Source organism: Garra rufa, chromosome 7, assembly GCF_049309525.1.
Source record: "Garra rufa chromosome 7, GarRuf1.0, whole genome shotgun sequence".
Classification (NCBI taxonomy): Eukaryota; Metazoa; Chordata; class Actinopteri; order Cypriniformes; family Cyprinidae; genus Garra; species Garra rufa.
The window spans coordinates 30,420,953-30,436,760 of NC_133367.1; the positions used below are offsets into that span (position 1 = coordinate 30,420,953).

At 38.6% G+C, this 15,808-nt stretch overlaps 1 protein-coding gene across 1 annotated transcript in view; it reads left to right on the top strand.

The window, feature by feature from the left end:
- cpamd8 (C3 and PZP like alpha-2-macroglobulin domain containing 8) overlaps nucleotides 1-15,562 on the top strand; it is a 48,439-nt gene extending 32,877 nt beyond the window's left edge. The window contains exons 37-43 of the mRNA XM_073844422.1: nucleotides 4,797-4,871; nucleotides 5,048-5,153; nucleotides 7,504-7,614; nucleotides 7,689-7,901; nucleotides 11,095-11,169; nucleotides 14,292-14,484; nucleotides 14,585-15,562. Of these exons, the coding sequence (XP_073700523.1) occupies nucleotides 4,797-4,871; nucleotides 5,048-5,153; nucleotides 7,504-7,614; nucleotides 7,689-7,901; nucleotides 11,095-11,169; nucleotides 14,292-14,484; nucleotide 14,585 (774 nt within the window). The 3' untranslated portion in view covers nucleotides 14,586-15,562. The remainder of the gene's footprint in view (nucleotides 1-4,796; nucleotides 4,872-5,047; nucleotides 5,154-7,503; nucleotides 7,615-7,688; nucleotides 7,902-11,094; nucleotides 11,170-14,291; nucleotides 14,485-14,584) is intronic.
- Nucleotides 15,563-15,808: the final 246 nt, after the last annotated feature.

Sequence of the window (15,808 nt, forward strand, 5' to 3'; positions counted from 1 at the left end):
AATTCTGTGGGGAAAAACGCGGACTTGGCAACCCTGCATCCAACAAGAGCTGCTGGAGTTAATGTCATTGTACACATGAGTACGAAATTTTCGTCCGACATTTTTGCACGTTAAAAAAAATACATGTTATGTTAATCGAGTTTACACACTGCCTCTCAAACTTTCATCCGTCATAAAAAAATTTGGATCATGTTTGATGTTCTGCATTTTCACATCCATAATAAGCATTTTGATAAGGATGGCGAATATGAGAAAACTAAAAAAAAACACATACGAAAATCGGACTTAGTGTACAATGAACTTTAGATTTGAACGATCACGGGTCGAAAGTAAAGAGAGATGACAAAAATAGACTGGAGGATTTGTTGCAATCTTGTACTCACTGACAAATATCTATTATAAGATGTGCTGCTCCCTTTACAAAATCGAAAGTAAACGTAAACAGGCCGGTCGCGTTCGCCTCGCGCCTGCTCAATTTGTGATCCGCTGTGTAAATCCTTTGGCCGGCCGACCGGGAAAAGTCCCGGTCGTCCCGATTGCCACTCCGCCCCTTTCTTCACGATGTTTCACCAGCCGTTTAATGGCCACTCCCCTTTTACCTACCACCTGCAAAGCTGATACGAATATGTTTTACTTTTTTATTTACAACAAGATATATAGTATAAGGACAGGTATTCAGACCACAACTGAACGTTTGAAGAAAATTTAATGTTTTAAATATACCGGTATTGACGGTATTAGAAAATCCATGTCGTGGCGCTATCTCACACCGGTGATGACTATGACACCGGTGTACCGCCCACCCCTATCCAATCATATCGTAATGAAGGAATTGCCTCCTCTCACGTGTCTTTTTTTTCTCCCATTCATTCTCAGTTATCCCCCCACCAAACCCACCACACACTTTAGGGGATCTGTCTAGTGTTTCCCTAAACAAGCGACCCCAATAACGTAATATTTTTCCCCTGAAATGCTAATTTTACCAGGGGAACGTGTATTTTACCCCTCAACGCGATTAGTCTACTTTTGGCCTAGATGTGAGTAGCAATTGGGTGGGTTTTATTGTGAAAACCTGGCAACCCTGGGTCTGTTAAAGAGCAGGTCATATGATTTTTTTAAGTGTCCTTAGAAAACGTATTTTCTCAGAATATACATTTATACATAGTAATTTATAAATGATATTAAAGTTGTTTGTTCGGAACCAGCTTTGAGCGTAATGTTTGTAAATCCCTCCCTTCCATAAGCCTACTCTGTTCTGATTGGTTAGCTGGCCAAGCCTGTTGTGATTGGCACAGAGAGGAGTGCTTGCGAGCGATATCATCTGTGTTGCCAAGTCCACGGTTGTTTTTAATGCGCAGGTTGAAGCAACTCCAATAACGTCATATTTATCCCCGGAATGCAAATTTACCAGGGTAGCCCCAGAACATGATTTTTAATGGGGGACTCTTGAAACGCAATTGGGCTAGCAATTGACCACGTTTTGTTGTGAAAACCTTGCAACCCTGATGCACCTTTACATAAAACAATAATATAGTGCTCTAATCCGTTATTAAAATAGCTAGTTTAGCTGCAAACACACAAAACAATAATGGTGGATACGTTAGCCAAGTGCTAATGTGACTAAATGATGAAACACCGTTTAATAATAAATAAGGTAACTTAGACATATTTTGGTTTACAAATGAAGTAAATTCTCAGGAAATAGTGGGTTCACAGCAAATAATCAGAAGTATTTCAGTAAGACAGTAATATCGTGGTTTACCTGGAAACCTAAGGTATACATCACATTAGCACAAAAAATTACATATTTTAAGCACTCACTTGAAAATGTACACATATTGTATCAATCGTACTTATAGGTTGTGGTTCGGAGACGCTTGTTAGTCCAAATAAAAAAGATTAGAAGCCAAAGAAGATAAAAGCCAAGACTAGAGAAGCAGTCCTCTGTAAAATGATGAGCAAACAAAAAAAAAGGTTTGGATTTGTATTGCTGTGGTATCGTGAAAAAAAATTTAACCACTGATTCTTCACATCATCATTTTTCAGCAATGAAAACAAAACAAACTTGCTTTCACAGCTCAGAACACAGCGTCTTCTCGACATGATGTAAACAAACTAACTAGCGGAAGTGTTTGTGAGCAGGTCAGATGGGGATTATGCTAATGTGTTACCCAGTGATGTATATCGGGAACAGGCAGAAGATTCGAAAATATGACGACTCGTTAAGGCGATTCTGAGTCGACTCTTTCTTATAAGAGACAATATTTTTATATATAATTCACTTTTTTGACCTGCCCTTTAAAACTCAATGGGCTCAGGGGATGCGAGAAAGACACTGACTCCCGCTGTAAATTTACCTGCTGGTGTCACTGTTGGACAATAAAAAAAACAGTGATTTATACACTTTTTTTAAAGTTGTTTTGTAATTCGCATCCAATATTTTGAGGAGACACTGCCTCCTTTGCCTCCTCAACAAGTGTGACCTCATTCTCAGGAGAGGATTAGGCAGCTCTGGCTGGGTTTGTAGACCCTCCACAGGCCCATAATGTCTACAGCAGTGGCCTGGAACAGGAAATGCTCGGGGGGGGGGGGGGGGGTCAATCAGCCCCACCTCCCCCTCCAGCTGGGGGTATGTGGGTAACTGGAGGTTGGTTTAGGTCATCTTCGCTGTCCCCAGTCAACTGATTGTCCCTCATTAGTCATGTTATAGGTCCCAGGCCTCATGTCCTCCACGCTAGTAAACCGTCGCTACCTCGGGAGCTGTATAACGTGAACGGATTCCGAAGCTCACCGCGGTGGAACGTGTCTCATTAGCGCCATTAGCCAGTAACGAGCTGGCTTTACACAGCCACCTCTGGCTGGCTCCATGTTTATTACACGACCCCGGCTGTTCACATTCCTCGTTTCGCTATGGGAAGCGAGATTGCTTACACCGTCATGTCTCATTGTTTTAATTTATAGTAAGGGGGAGGACATGCTTGGAAGATTGTTTGCTTCTCATATATTCCACAGTGAAAATCAATATTTTTTACAATGGACGGTGAAGTCAACAGTGTTGTTTACGCACGAGGCTATAAATGTCTTAATTATTAATGTCTTCGGTCCCTAAGGCAGCAAGTTTCCTTTTTTAGACTTTTTATTTTGGCAAAGCTAACAAGCGAGGCTTTTTTTCTCTAAATCCTGCTCTCCGCTGTGGCTTTTGGACAAATCAAATCACTCTTGGTCATTTATTTGGGGCTGCAGTCATACTGTGTATGTTTGTGTGTGTTTATGTTCGAATGTGTCCTTGTGGCGCCAGCTCACACTGGGCCCCTCATAAACTGTGTCCGAGCGATCACCACCTTTCTCTTTCTCACTCACACACACATAGGATGAAGGATGTTAGGATGCTAAACAAGTTCTAAGTAAATATAACATCTTCAAACACCTTATGGAAGAGTGTATGACAAGCAAAAAGTTATTTTTGCAAATGTGCAGTGATATTGAGCATTGGCGGTCTAGTTAGCATGACAGCATATGAAACTGAAGTGGCATTCCCTCCTTGAAGTCAGATGAACCAGTCAGATGTTTACTTACAGTGGTGTGAAAGTGTTGGCCCCCTTCCTGATTTTTTTATTTTTTTGCATGTTTGTCACACTTTAGTGTTTCAGATCATCAAAGAAATTTAAATAATAATCAAAGATAACACAAGTAAACACAACATTGTTTTTTGTCTTGGGGATCATCAAGATGTGTTCTGGCAAAACTGAGACGAGCCTTTATGTTCTTTTTGCTCAGCAGCGGTTTTCGTCTTGAAACTCTGCCATGCAGGCCATTTTTGCCCAGTCTCTTTCTTATGGTGGAGTCATGACCACTGCAGGCCTCTCTTGCCTCAGTTAAGGTCAGTTCTTTAGATGTTGTTGTGGGGTCTTTTGTGACCTCTTGGATGAGTCGTCGCTGCACTCTTGCGGTAATTTTGGTCAGCCAGCCACTCCTGGGAAGGTTCACCACTGTTCCATGTTTTTGCCATTTGTGGATAATGGCTCTCACTGTGGTTCGCTGGAGTCCCAAAGCTTTAAAAATGGCTTCATAACCCTTTCCAGACTGATAGATCTCAATTACTTTCTTTCTCATTTGTTTCTGAATTTCTTTGGATCTCAACATCATGTGTAGCTTTTGAGGATTTTTTGGTCTACTTCACTTTGTCAGGCAGGTCCTATTTAAGTGATTTCTTGATTGCAAACAGGTGTGGCAGTAATCAGGCCTGGGTGTGGTTAGAGAAACTGAACTCAGGTGTGATAAACCACAGTTAGGTTTAAATGGGGGGGGGGGGGGCAAACACTTTTTCACACAGGGCCATGTGGGTTAGAATTTTTTTCGCTTCATTAAAAAACCCTTCATTTAAAAACTGCATGTTGAGTTTACTTGTTATCTTTGTCTAATATTTAAATTTGTTTGATGATCTAAAATATTAAAGTGTGACAAACATGCAAAAAAAAAAAAAATCAGGAAGGGGGCCAACACTTTTTCACGCCACTGTATATACAGCTGTTACCTACATAAATTGTGATTTGAGGCAAGTTTTTCCTCTTTAACTCACGATTCTCCCATTAACAGCTAGCTTGTTTTGAAGAATCTTGGTTTATAACCAAAACTTACCTGGCTAACCAAGTTACCCACCTTCAAAGAATGTTTTACATGGGTATTGTCCTTGTAATATGTGTACTGTAAAATAAAACCGTTTCTTCTGACATTCGCTTTTGAAATTAGCAATGTTTACAGTGCTAAATAATCCTTCGTAATCATTTTGTTCTCAGCTGTTGATGGATAAGCGAGTGGGGCTAAAGAGGTATGAAGTGGACGGACGAAAGGTTCTCTTTTACTTTGATGAGGTAAGTAAATGTCATACCACAGCTTGGTGTAGCACTAGCAGCACTTTTACATAATATGAGAGCTGTATGTTAAAATACTTGAGGTTAAAGCCTCATATAACTCCAGGTGTTTTGTCAGGGCAGTGTATTAAGGATTTGTTATTGTAAAGTCTGCTGCGGTCTTGTCTTTCCCACAGATCCCCAGTCAGTGTATGACCTGTGTGGCCTTCAATGCCGTGAGGGAGTATATTGTGGGCAAAACAGCTCCAGTGCCAGTCAAAGTCTATGACTATTATGAACCAGGTGAGTTTGGACCATGAGTATCATGGTGGCACCATAGTACAGCAGTGGTGTTTTTTAGATGATAATACCATGGTACTTTGGTATATGAATATGGTAATCATGTAGTATCATGATGCCATGGTATTTCAAAGGTATTATCATGGTAACATCTCCAAGAAGACAGTAAAACCATGGTTGCTTTGAACATTGAGTCAGAAATATTATAATTACACGTTGAGTCAGAAATATTATAATTACGACTTCTGAGCCCATCAATGACCTAACCAAGCTGTTTAAAAAAAAAAAAGTTTTTTTATGTCACAATTCTGACATTTCTTCTAAGAAGTTTATATAAAAATGTGAGAGATAAACTTTATAGACTTTTTTTTTCCTCGGAATTGCCTAATATAAACTCACAATTGTAAGTTACAGCAGGGTATAAAATTGCAACTGTGGAAAAATAAAGTCCAAAAGAGAGAATAACTTGGCTATTTAGACTTTTTTTCTTGCAATTCCCAGTTTGCATCTCGCAATTCTGACATCTTTCTCACAATTGCGAGTTTGTATCTCGCAATTCTTTTTTCTCACAATTCCAAGTTTATATCTCGCAATTCTGACTTTTTTCTTGCAATTTCGAGTTAGTATCCTGCAATTCCAAGTTGGTATCTCGCAATTCTTTTTTTCTCACAATTCCAAGTTTATATCTCACAATTCTGACTTTTATCTTGCAATTTCGAGTTAGTATCCTGCAATTCCAAGTTGGTATCTCGCAATTCTGAGTTTATATCTCACAATTTTGTATCTCGCAATTGACTTTTTTCTCACAATCCGAGTTTCTATCTTACAATTCAGGGTTTTTTTTCTCGCATTTCTGAGTTTATCTCTTGCAATTTTGACCTTTTTTTTTTTTGTTTTTTTTTTGCAATTTCGAGTTTGTATCTCGCAGTTTTGACTTTTTTCTTGCAATTTCGAGTTCATATCCTGCAATTCCAAGTTTGTATCTCGCAATTTTGACTTTTCTCACGATCCGAGTTTCGATCTTACAATTCAGGTTTTTTTTTTGTACTTTTTTTTCCTCACAATTCCGAGTTAATATCTTGCAATCCTGATATTTTTTTCTTGCAATTCTGAGTGTGTATCTCACAATTCTGATATTTTTTTCTTGCAATTCCGAGTTTGTGTCTCACAATTCTGAGTTTCTATCTCACAGTTAATTCTTTTTCTCACAATTCCGAGTTTTTATCTCGCAATTCCGAGTTTGTCTCGCAATTCTGATTTTTTTTTCTCACAGTTCCAAGTTTGTATATTACAATTCTGCCTTTTATCTCGCAATTCCGAGTTAATATCTTGCAATCCTGATATTTTTTCTTGCAATTCCGAGTTTGTATCTCGCAATTCAGATTTTTTTCTTGCAATTATGAGTTTCTATCTCACAATTCTAAGTTTCTATCACACAGTTCTTTTTTTCTCCCAATTCCGAGTTTGTATCTCGCAATTCTGACTTTTTTTCTCGCTATTCAGAGTTTCTATACTTGCTTTTTTCTCTCTCCATAGGCATAGGTTGACATCCAGTAAGACTATAGCCTAATGTTAGTGTAGTCTGTTAAAAACGCACATCATAAATCCGTCTTTTTATGCAAGTACCAGATAATGGTACTTTAACATTGTAAATTAGGCATATTAATTGTAATGATTTCATTTCCACAGTTATCCAAACAACTAATAAATTATATAGAAAAACTGAGCAAAAACACAGCATCAACTAAGCTTTTTGAAGCTTTAAACTATTGCGGCGCAAAATGATCCAGTTTCAAAGTGCGGTTTTAAAGTGATTTAGAATGGGACTTCAAAGCTCATATCGTGAATCATTTGATTCAGAATCATTTGAATTGGATCAGCATTTCGGAGCGGGGTTTTTTTTCAGCAGAGGCAGGGATGCAAGCAACAGAGTGGGGGAAATCCCCCTCATTCCCCCAGCAAATCGCACCCTGGTCAATCATTTTGTTTAGGCTACTAGGTTATTTTTCCCATTTTTTTTTAAACTTCCGAACATTACATGCTTGCCCGCTTCATTTAAAGGCAGTATTATTCATAACCAGTTCTTTTATTTGAAAAATCCAATGAAAAAATGACATGGACAACATGTAGTTGTCCACACTGGTTACACAAAACAACAATCAGGGAATGTACCAGTGTAGTTCGGTTTGTGAGTAAATGACTCACAGAAAATCAGAAAAATGCCTCACAAATAAATCACAAACAAACTTAAATGGCTCCCTCACAGAATCTGTCTGAATTAACACAAGACAATTTTTTAATGAGTGTGTGTGTGTGTGTGTGTGTGTGTGTGTGTGTGTGTGTGTGTGTACAGCATTTGAAGCCACTCGTTTCTACAACGTGAGCGAGAGCAGTCCATTAGCACGAGAACTGTGTGACGGCACCACATGCAATGAAGTGGAAAGCTCCAGCAATCACTGGACGGGTCAGTACATCTTTGTCTTCTAGAATATCTACTTCTCAATCACATTTAATGACCCCTTAACTCTCCCACTCTAGGCTTTGTGCAAGGTGGCCAGTGCAACAACATTTTTGACTGCCCAGAGGAGGAACACTACGAGCGATGTACGTGTTATCGCGATTGCGGTTATGACGGCGAGCCCGTGTGTGGTTCTGATGGCCAAATCTACCAGAACCAGTGCCAGATGGAGGTGTCCGCCTGCAGGAACGGCACACGGATCGAGCAGATGCCCTTTAGCCACTGCCCACAGAGTAAGTTCTGCAACCTCCTTAGACGTGTCGACAAATCCTCTGTTTTTTTTAAGCAACTTAAAGACATAGTTCACCCAAAAATGAACATTCTGTCATTAATTACTCACTCTCATGTCGTTCCAAACCTTTAAGACCTTCGATCATCTTCAGAACACAAATTTAGATATTTTTGATGAAATCCGAGAGCTACCACAACTACCAAGTTCAAGACCCAATAACGTAGTAAGGACATCGATAATTTAGTCCATGTGACATCAACCGTAACTGTATGAAGCTACAAGAAAACTTTTAGTGTGCAAGAAAACAACTTTACACAACAATTTCTTCTCTTCTGTGGACCCAAGGACCTAAACTTTGTAAACCTGTACCGTTTCATTACAAAACTCGTTTTCGCCAAGATTTATGCTATGTTTTCTTTAACCAGGTGCTACCCTCCCTAGACACCTTAAGATGAAGTCATGCTTGTTGCATAATTAGAGACATGTTTTTTTTCCCTTCCTTTTAAAAGGTTAATGTGCAGGACTTTCGGATACACACAGGCATGGACATGCGAGGAGGACCACAGATGTTTCAGCCAAATAAATCTCCAACCTAGATCACCGTAAATGTGGATCAGAGCTTCCATAGGGTCGTTTTGGTCTTTTGTTGAGATTCGTATCTTCCCACTTGACATCCGGATGCTGTTTTTTCATATCACGGCCGAGATTACAGCCTCATCTACTTGCGCATCAAAGAGAATCAAAGTGTTTTCAGTACTTTGCAATTATCCGTGTCCAGACAGGCCCGATACGAAGAATCAAACCAGTGTTTCGCTACAGAGAAAGACTAAGGTGCGTGTACCTGCTCTGGTAGGAACAGCTGTTCAGGTGCTGCACTTGCAGATGATATAAACACCTACATATGCTTATACACACACAGTATATAGTGTATTACAGGGCTCCCCAAATGACAGAGCGCTTTTGTCCGGGGCCCTTTGACAGAGAAAAGAAAGGGGGAGGCAGAGGGTTAGAAAAATCCTGTCACATTCCTTTCCGACGAGCGGACCAACAACAAAGGGGCTTTCTTGTTTTACAGAGGACCGCCATCGGGAGGGGGACACAAAAATAGTTATGCGGGAAATCAGTGCCAATATGGTAGACCGCAGTAGCATGTTCAAGGCTGCTGGTGGTTGTTTGGTTGAAACAAATGTCTCATAGCAATAATTCTGTCATTAATTACTCAACCTCATGTCATTCCAAACCTATAAGACCTTCGTTCATTTTAGGAACACAAATTAAGATATTTTTGATGAAATCCGAGAGCTCTCTGAGCCTCCGTAGACAGCAAGGGTCCCAACACATTCAAGGTCCAAAAAAGGTACCACGAACATTGACAAAATTGTCCAGAAAGGTACCAGTAAAGGTACCAGAAAGGTACTCATCCTCATGTCATTCCAAAAATCTTTGTTCATCTTCAGAACACAAATCAAGATATTTTTTATGAAATTTGAGATCTCTGTAACCTTCTGTAGACAGCAAGGGTCCTACCACGTTCAAGGTCTAGAAAGGTACCAATAACATTGACAAAATAGTCCAGAAAGGTACCAGTAAAGGTACCAGAAAGGTATTCATCCTCATGTCATTACAAAGACCTTTGTTTGTCTTTGGAACACAAGTCAAGATATTTTTCATGTTCAAGGTCCAAAAAGATACCAAGAACATCGACAAAATAGTCCGGAAAGGTACCAAGGAAGCTATTCATCCTCATGTTGTTCCAAAGACCTTTGTTTGAAGGTACCAAGAACATGGACAAAATAGTCCAGAAAGGTACCAAGAAAGGTACCAGAAAGGTATTCATCCTGATGTCATTCCAAAGACCTTTGTTTGTCTTTGGAACACAAATCAAGATATTTTTCACATTCACAGTCCAAAAAGGTACCAAGAACATCAACAAAATACTCCAGAAAGGTACCAAGAAAGGTATTTATCCTCATGTCGTTCCAAAGACCTTTGTTTCAAGGTACCAAGAACATGGACAAAATAGTCCAGAAAGGTACCAAGAAAGGTACCAGAAAGGTATTCATCCTCATGTCATTCCAAAGACCTTCATTCGTCTTCGGAACACAAATAAAGATATTTTTCATGTTCAGGGTCCAAAAAGGTACCAAGAACATCGACAAAATAGTCTAGAAAGTTACTCATCCTCATGTCATTCCAAAGACCTTCGTTCGTTTTCAGAAAATAAATCAAGATATTTTTCACGTTCAGGGTCCAAAAAGGCACTAAGAACATCAACAAAATAGTCCAGAAAGGTACCAAGAAAGGTATTCATTCTCATGTCGTTCCAAAGACTTTCGTTCGTCTTCGGCACACAAATAAAGATATTTTTCACATTCAGGGTCCAAAAAGGCACTAAGAACATCAACAAAATAGTCCAGAAGGGTACCAGAAAGGTATTCATCCTCATATCTTTCCAAAGACCTTCGCTTAAAAGTACCAAGAACATTGATAAAATATTCCAGAAGGTACTCATCCTCATGTCGATCCAAAGACCTCCGTTCATCTTCGTAACACAAATCAAGATATTTTTGAGGAAATCGAACAGCAAGAGTCTTACCATGTTCAAGGTCCAAAAATGTGCCAAGAACATCAACAAAGCAGTCCATGGTGACATCAGTGGTTCAACCGTAATTTTACGAAGCAACGAGAATACAGTTTGTGTTGTCCTAAAATAATAACGTCATTCAACAATTCTTCTCCTCTGCGTCACTCAAGCGTCGTGGTACTCTTCAAAATGGCATTACGGTTATTTTAGTTTTCTTGCACAACAAAAAGTATTCTCATAGCTTTATAAAATTGTGGTTGAACCACTGATGTCACATGGACTATTTTGTTGATGTTCTTGGTACCTTTCTGGACCTTAAACATGGAAGGAGCCTTGCTGTCTAAGCAGGTTCAGAAAGCTCTCGGATTTCATCAAAAATATCTTAATTTGTGTTCCGAAGATGAACGGGTTTGAAACAACATGAAGGTGAGTAATTAATGACAGGATTTTCTTTTTTGGGTGAACTGTCCCTTATAAATAGCAGACCATGTTGCACCACAAGTGCGAACTGGAAACCAGATATGGTTGTTCAGATATGAACACTGAGCAACTAATTTATCTGTTTCCAACTTTAATTTGATCTGTTTTTGTGTGTATTTTCACCCTACAGTTGGAGTGGCCGTAGAAGAGCAAGAACGTGCTACAGGAGAAGAACCAGAACAGGAACCTATACTCATTCCTGCAGGTATCGTCTTCTCGTCTTCCTCTCTTCTGCTTTTCTTTGAACACATCTGCGTCAGTGCCCTGCAGGTGTGAGCGTGTGCCACACATGGGCAGGTGTTGAAGAGTTCAGCGATCAGAAGCTACATGCATAGAAGCTTATACGTGCACAGGCCTGCATATCAGCCCAGACTACATTAATGCTCGGATAATTAGTATCCCAGCCTCCTGTCGCTCACCTCGCACCCTCCTGTATTGGGCTTGGCCTGTTCAAACACTATTAACTGTGAGCAAAGGTTGATTTGATTTCAATCGTTTGTACAAATTTGAATGCAACAGGTTGGAAATCAATGCTTAGACTACAAATTCAAGAGAATTAACAATTGATTCCAAGTTGTATTATCTTGCAGAATTTTGCTTTTAAAAAAATGTATCTTGTCTTAAGGATGTTTGGATATTTTTATTTGGAAAAACAGGAGAGAAGCACAGATTTATGCAGTGTATTACCCTCTTTGGAATGAAGGTAATGTGATGAGGAAAAACATTACAACCCATTAAGTAGCAAAATTAGCACTTAAGGCAAGTTAGAAGTGCTCATGATATCTAGGTGTGTGTGTGTAGGTATGTGTGTCTGTGTCCTCTGGAAAACTCCCAGACTGATTAGACAGTCTCTTGCAGAGCTGTTAAGACTTGCCTCGTGTTGTGTTTTGGCCGAGAAAATGTGTCTATAGGGCTGTGGTTGTTGGGGTTCCTCAAGGTTATGGTTTTGGCCCACTTTTATTTATTTATTTTTGTTGAGTTTCCTTTACCTAGGTGCCACCTGTTTAAATGTTTGCGGGAATTTACAGTTACTTGGTAATTACCAAGTTTGTTTGCAACCTATTAATGACCGAGGTGACTTTCTTTGGTGTGCCATTTGTAAATCTGTTTGGAAAACTCACACCTTCACCTGTGTAGAAAAAATGTGTGTTTTGGAAATCTGTGAGAGCATTTCCTTGACACAAATTCAGAAATGTTTTCTGAAGTAGAATTCTGATTCACAGTGATGTCTTATTTTGACCTAAGCTCAAAAAGATCCGAAAAACTTACATTCTATTAGTTTTAGTTTTATTTATATGTATGAATGTTGTAATAATGTTGAAGGGTACTATGGAAATAAGTAGACTTCAGTTTCAGGTGTAATTCCTAACTGCAAGAAGGACATTTATTATCCTTGATGATGAAGTGCTGCTTAGCAGCTGTGTTGACAAAAGCTCATAAACTAGGATTTTTTTTTTTTTTCTTCACATTTATGGATATTAAAGCCCTGCAAACATTCTCTCTGGAAAGATAAATGAGTTAAGACACCCAAGCTGTGAATTCCTAACATTAGAGATACATTTACACACTTGGTCTATTGAAACATATGACAGTAATAGACTCAGCTTTGTATATGCATGGAACGCCCTCTACAGGCCATTTTGTACATGTATTCTCTATCAGTGATTTAGTCTGGCAATTTATAAATTTGGACGAATAAAATGTTATTTTATTATTAGCAAGTGCTAATATATTACTTTAATTCCACAAACATGTTTTTTTTTTTATAAATACTTTTTTTTGGGTGTTTTTCAATTTTTCTTTGATAGGACAGTGGAGACATGACAGGAAGTGAATAGGAGATAGAGATGGGGGGTGGGATCGGGAAAGGTCCACGAGGCGGGATTCGATCACGGGACACCCGAGGCACAACCGCACCATATGTCGGCGCACTGCCCACAAGGCTATTGGCGCCGACCACAGACATGTTTTTAGAACAAAGTAAAGCGGGCCGAAAACATACACCTGTGGGACACCACAGCCAAAATTTACCAAAGTCCAAAGTTTACATACGCCTTGCAGAATCTGCAAAATGTTAATTATTTTTACAAAACAAGAGGTGTCATACAAAATGCATGATATTTTCTATTTAGTACTGACCTGAATAAGATATTTCAAATAAAAGACATTTACATACAGTCCACGAATAAGTTGAATTTATAATAATGTCCCTGTTTAAAAGTTTACATACACTTGATTCTTAATACTGTGTTGTTACCTTAATGATCCACAGCTGTTTTTTTTTTTTTTGTTTAGTGATAGTTGTTTATGAATCCCTTGTTTGTCCTGAACAGTTAAACTGGCCACTGTTCTTCAGAAAAACCCTTACGGTCCCACAAATTCTTTGTTTTTAATTTTTTTTTTTTTTTTGTATTTGAACCTTTTCCAACAATGACTGTATGATTTTGAGAGGACCACTGAGGGACTCATATGCAATTATTAACTAACTATTAACTATTATGATTTTGAGATCGATCTTTTCACACTGAGGACAACCGAGGGACTCATATGCGACTATTACAGAAGGTTCAAACGCTCACTGATGCTTCAGAGAAACACAATGCATTAAAAGCATGGGTGTGAAAAGTTTTGAACAGAATGAAAATGTGTAGCCTACATTTTTCTTATTTTGCCTAAATATCATATGCCTTTTCATATAGTACTGCCATTCAGAAGCTACAGACGATACTTGTTTCCCAGAAAAAGTAAAAATGTACCCTGGCCTTCAAATTCAAAAGTTTTCACCCCTCGGCTCTTAATATATCGTGTTTCCTTCTGAAGCATCAGTGAGCGTTTGAACCTTCTGTAATAGTTGCATATGAGTCCTCTGTATGATTTTGAGATCCATCTTTTCACTCTGTAATTGTTGGAAAGAGTTCAAATACTCAAAAATGCTGAAAACCCGAAGAATTTGTGGGACCTTGGGATTTTTCTGAAGAACAGCGGGCAGTTTAATTGTTCAGGAAACAAAAAAAATCACTAAACAGAAAAAACACAGCTGTGAATTATACAGATAACAACACAGTATAAGGAATCAAGTGTACAGGTATGTAAACTTTTGAATGGGGTCATTTTTATAAATTCAACTATTATTTTCTCTTGTGGAAATGGCTTATTCAGGTCAGTACTAAATATAAAATAACATGCATTTTGTATAATCCCTCTTATTTTGGTAAAATCATTAACATTTTGCAGATTCTAAAAGGGGTATGTAAACTTTTGACTTCAGCTGTAACAAATCAAACAATGTTTTTCGAAGATGGCAAATTTATGTGATTTATTTAATAGGAGGGGAGGAGCCAGGCTCTGTAGCTGAGGTGTCCTACTATTCTTACGAGTACGACCCAGACACAGACAGCTTTTCACCAGAGAGTGAGGAGAAGTTAGTGCCTATAGGAGAAGAAGAAGAGGCGGCAGACACCGCACAACTTCTGGGTGGACATATCCTCACAGTGGACACAAAGGACTCACCTGAGCGATGGTGAGATAGAACCTATTTACCGCAGTCACTTAAAGAACTATGTGTAATATGTATAATAAGCATTGTTTGTTTTGTTTTTTTGTCTGTTTCTCTTCAACAGAGACCCCTGGCTGCCAGCAACAAATGCGGGAGCTCCACATTGTACATTCTCTGTGAATATGTTTGTGTGTAAGAAGGGCTGGGAAAGAGGGATGTACCCAGTCTGTTGCAACGAGATGCCAGCTCTTAGTGTGTATGTGTGTGTGTTCAGAAAGAGAGATAATATCAGTTCTCCTCTTTTTATTTTTAAAAATCATTTCCATAGCTCTTTTACGTTTAGTGATGGTACAGTATAACGTCTTCCTGTATTACTCTTGTAATCTAGTTTTAATAGTCCAGTATTTATGTTTGTAAGTATAATTTACCTAAAAATCAAATATTTTATTGTTTTCGTTTTCTATCTGTGGTATTTATTTGTGGCTAGTGCCTTTGTTCGTTCGGTTCGTTTCTCGATTTCCCTTCTTTCTAAACACAATCTACTGGTTACAACCCGTTAAAATGTGCTGTGATGGAACGCACACTTCCAGAGCAGGAAAAAAAACGCACAAAGGTGCGCGTTAAGGTGTGTAGCTACTATTTTATACGTATTGACGTCTGACTTATTCATCGGAGAGGAGACTGCAAGTGACAAATAAGCTTCTTTCCCAGTCATCCTATGCTAAATTAGTCTCAAACTCTGTTACACGAACTGGAATATGATTTGTACAGAATATAAGCTATTTTAAGTAAACCTCCATGGTAAATGAAAATCAGCAGGCCCACATGAAATCTGCACCTTGAAACAGAATGCTTTTATGTTCATTGAACAATTTGGTTAATTTAATGATGCGTTAAGGTACCAATAAGAGTTTATTTCTCTCAAGGCCCATTTAACATACTTTACTGTCTTTAAATTCCCCTAAATCAATGCAGAAAATGCAGATTCACCAAGTGGCCTATGTGAATTTTGAAAATCACTGTAAATTTGAATCAGCTCAACTTTCAATCATATCACATTTGGAAAAAGTCAATGAGAATAAACTTTGTATGCAATTTGTAACGTGTGAAAGCTGTTTTGCTATGCTTGCGATTTGCACTCTGTCGATTTCATATAATATGCAAAATTAGGATTAGTGCATATTGAAAATACCAGATGTATATTTTGAGTGGAATTTGGTTTGCGTTGATTCTCCAAATGCAAACGCTCACATATGTAATCGCAATACTATTGTTCCAGCTCAAATCCATCATAAAAGTGCATATTTAGTGGTTCAAACGCATAGCGCTGAAACTCTATTGTAATTGT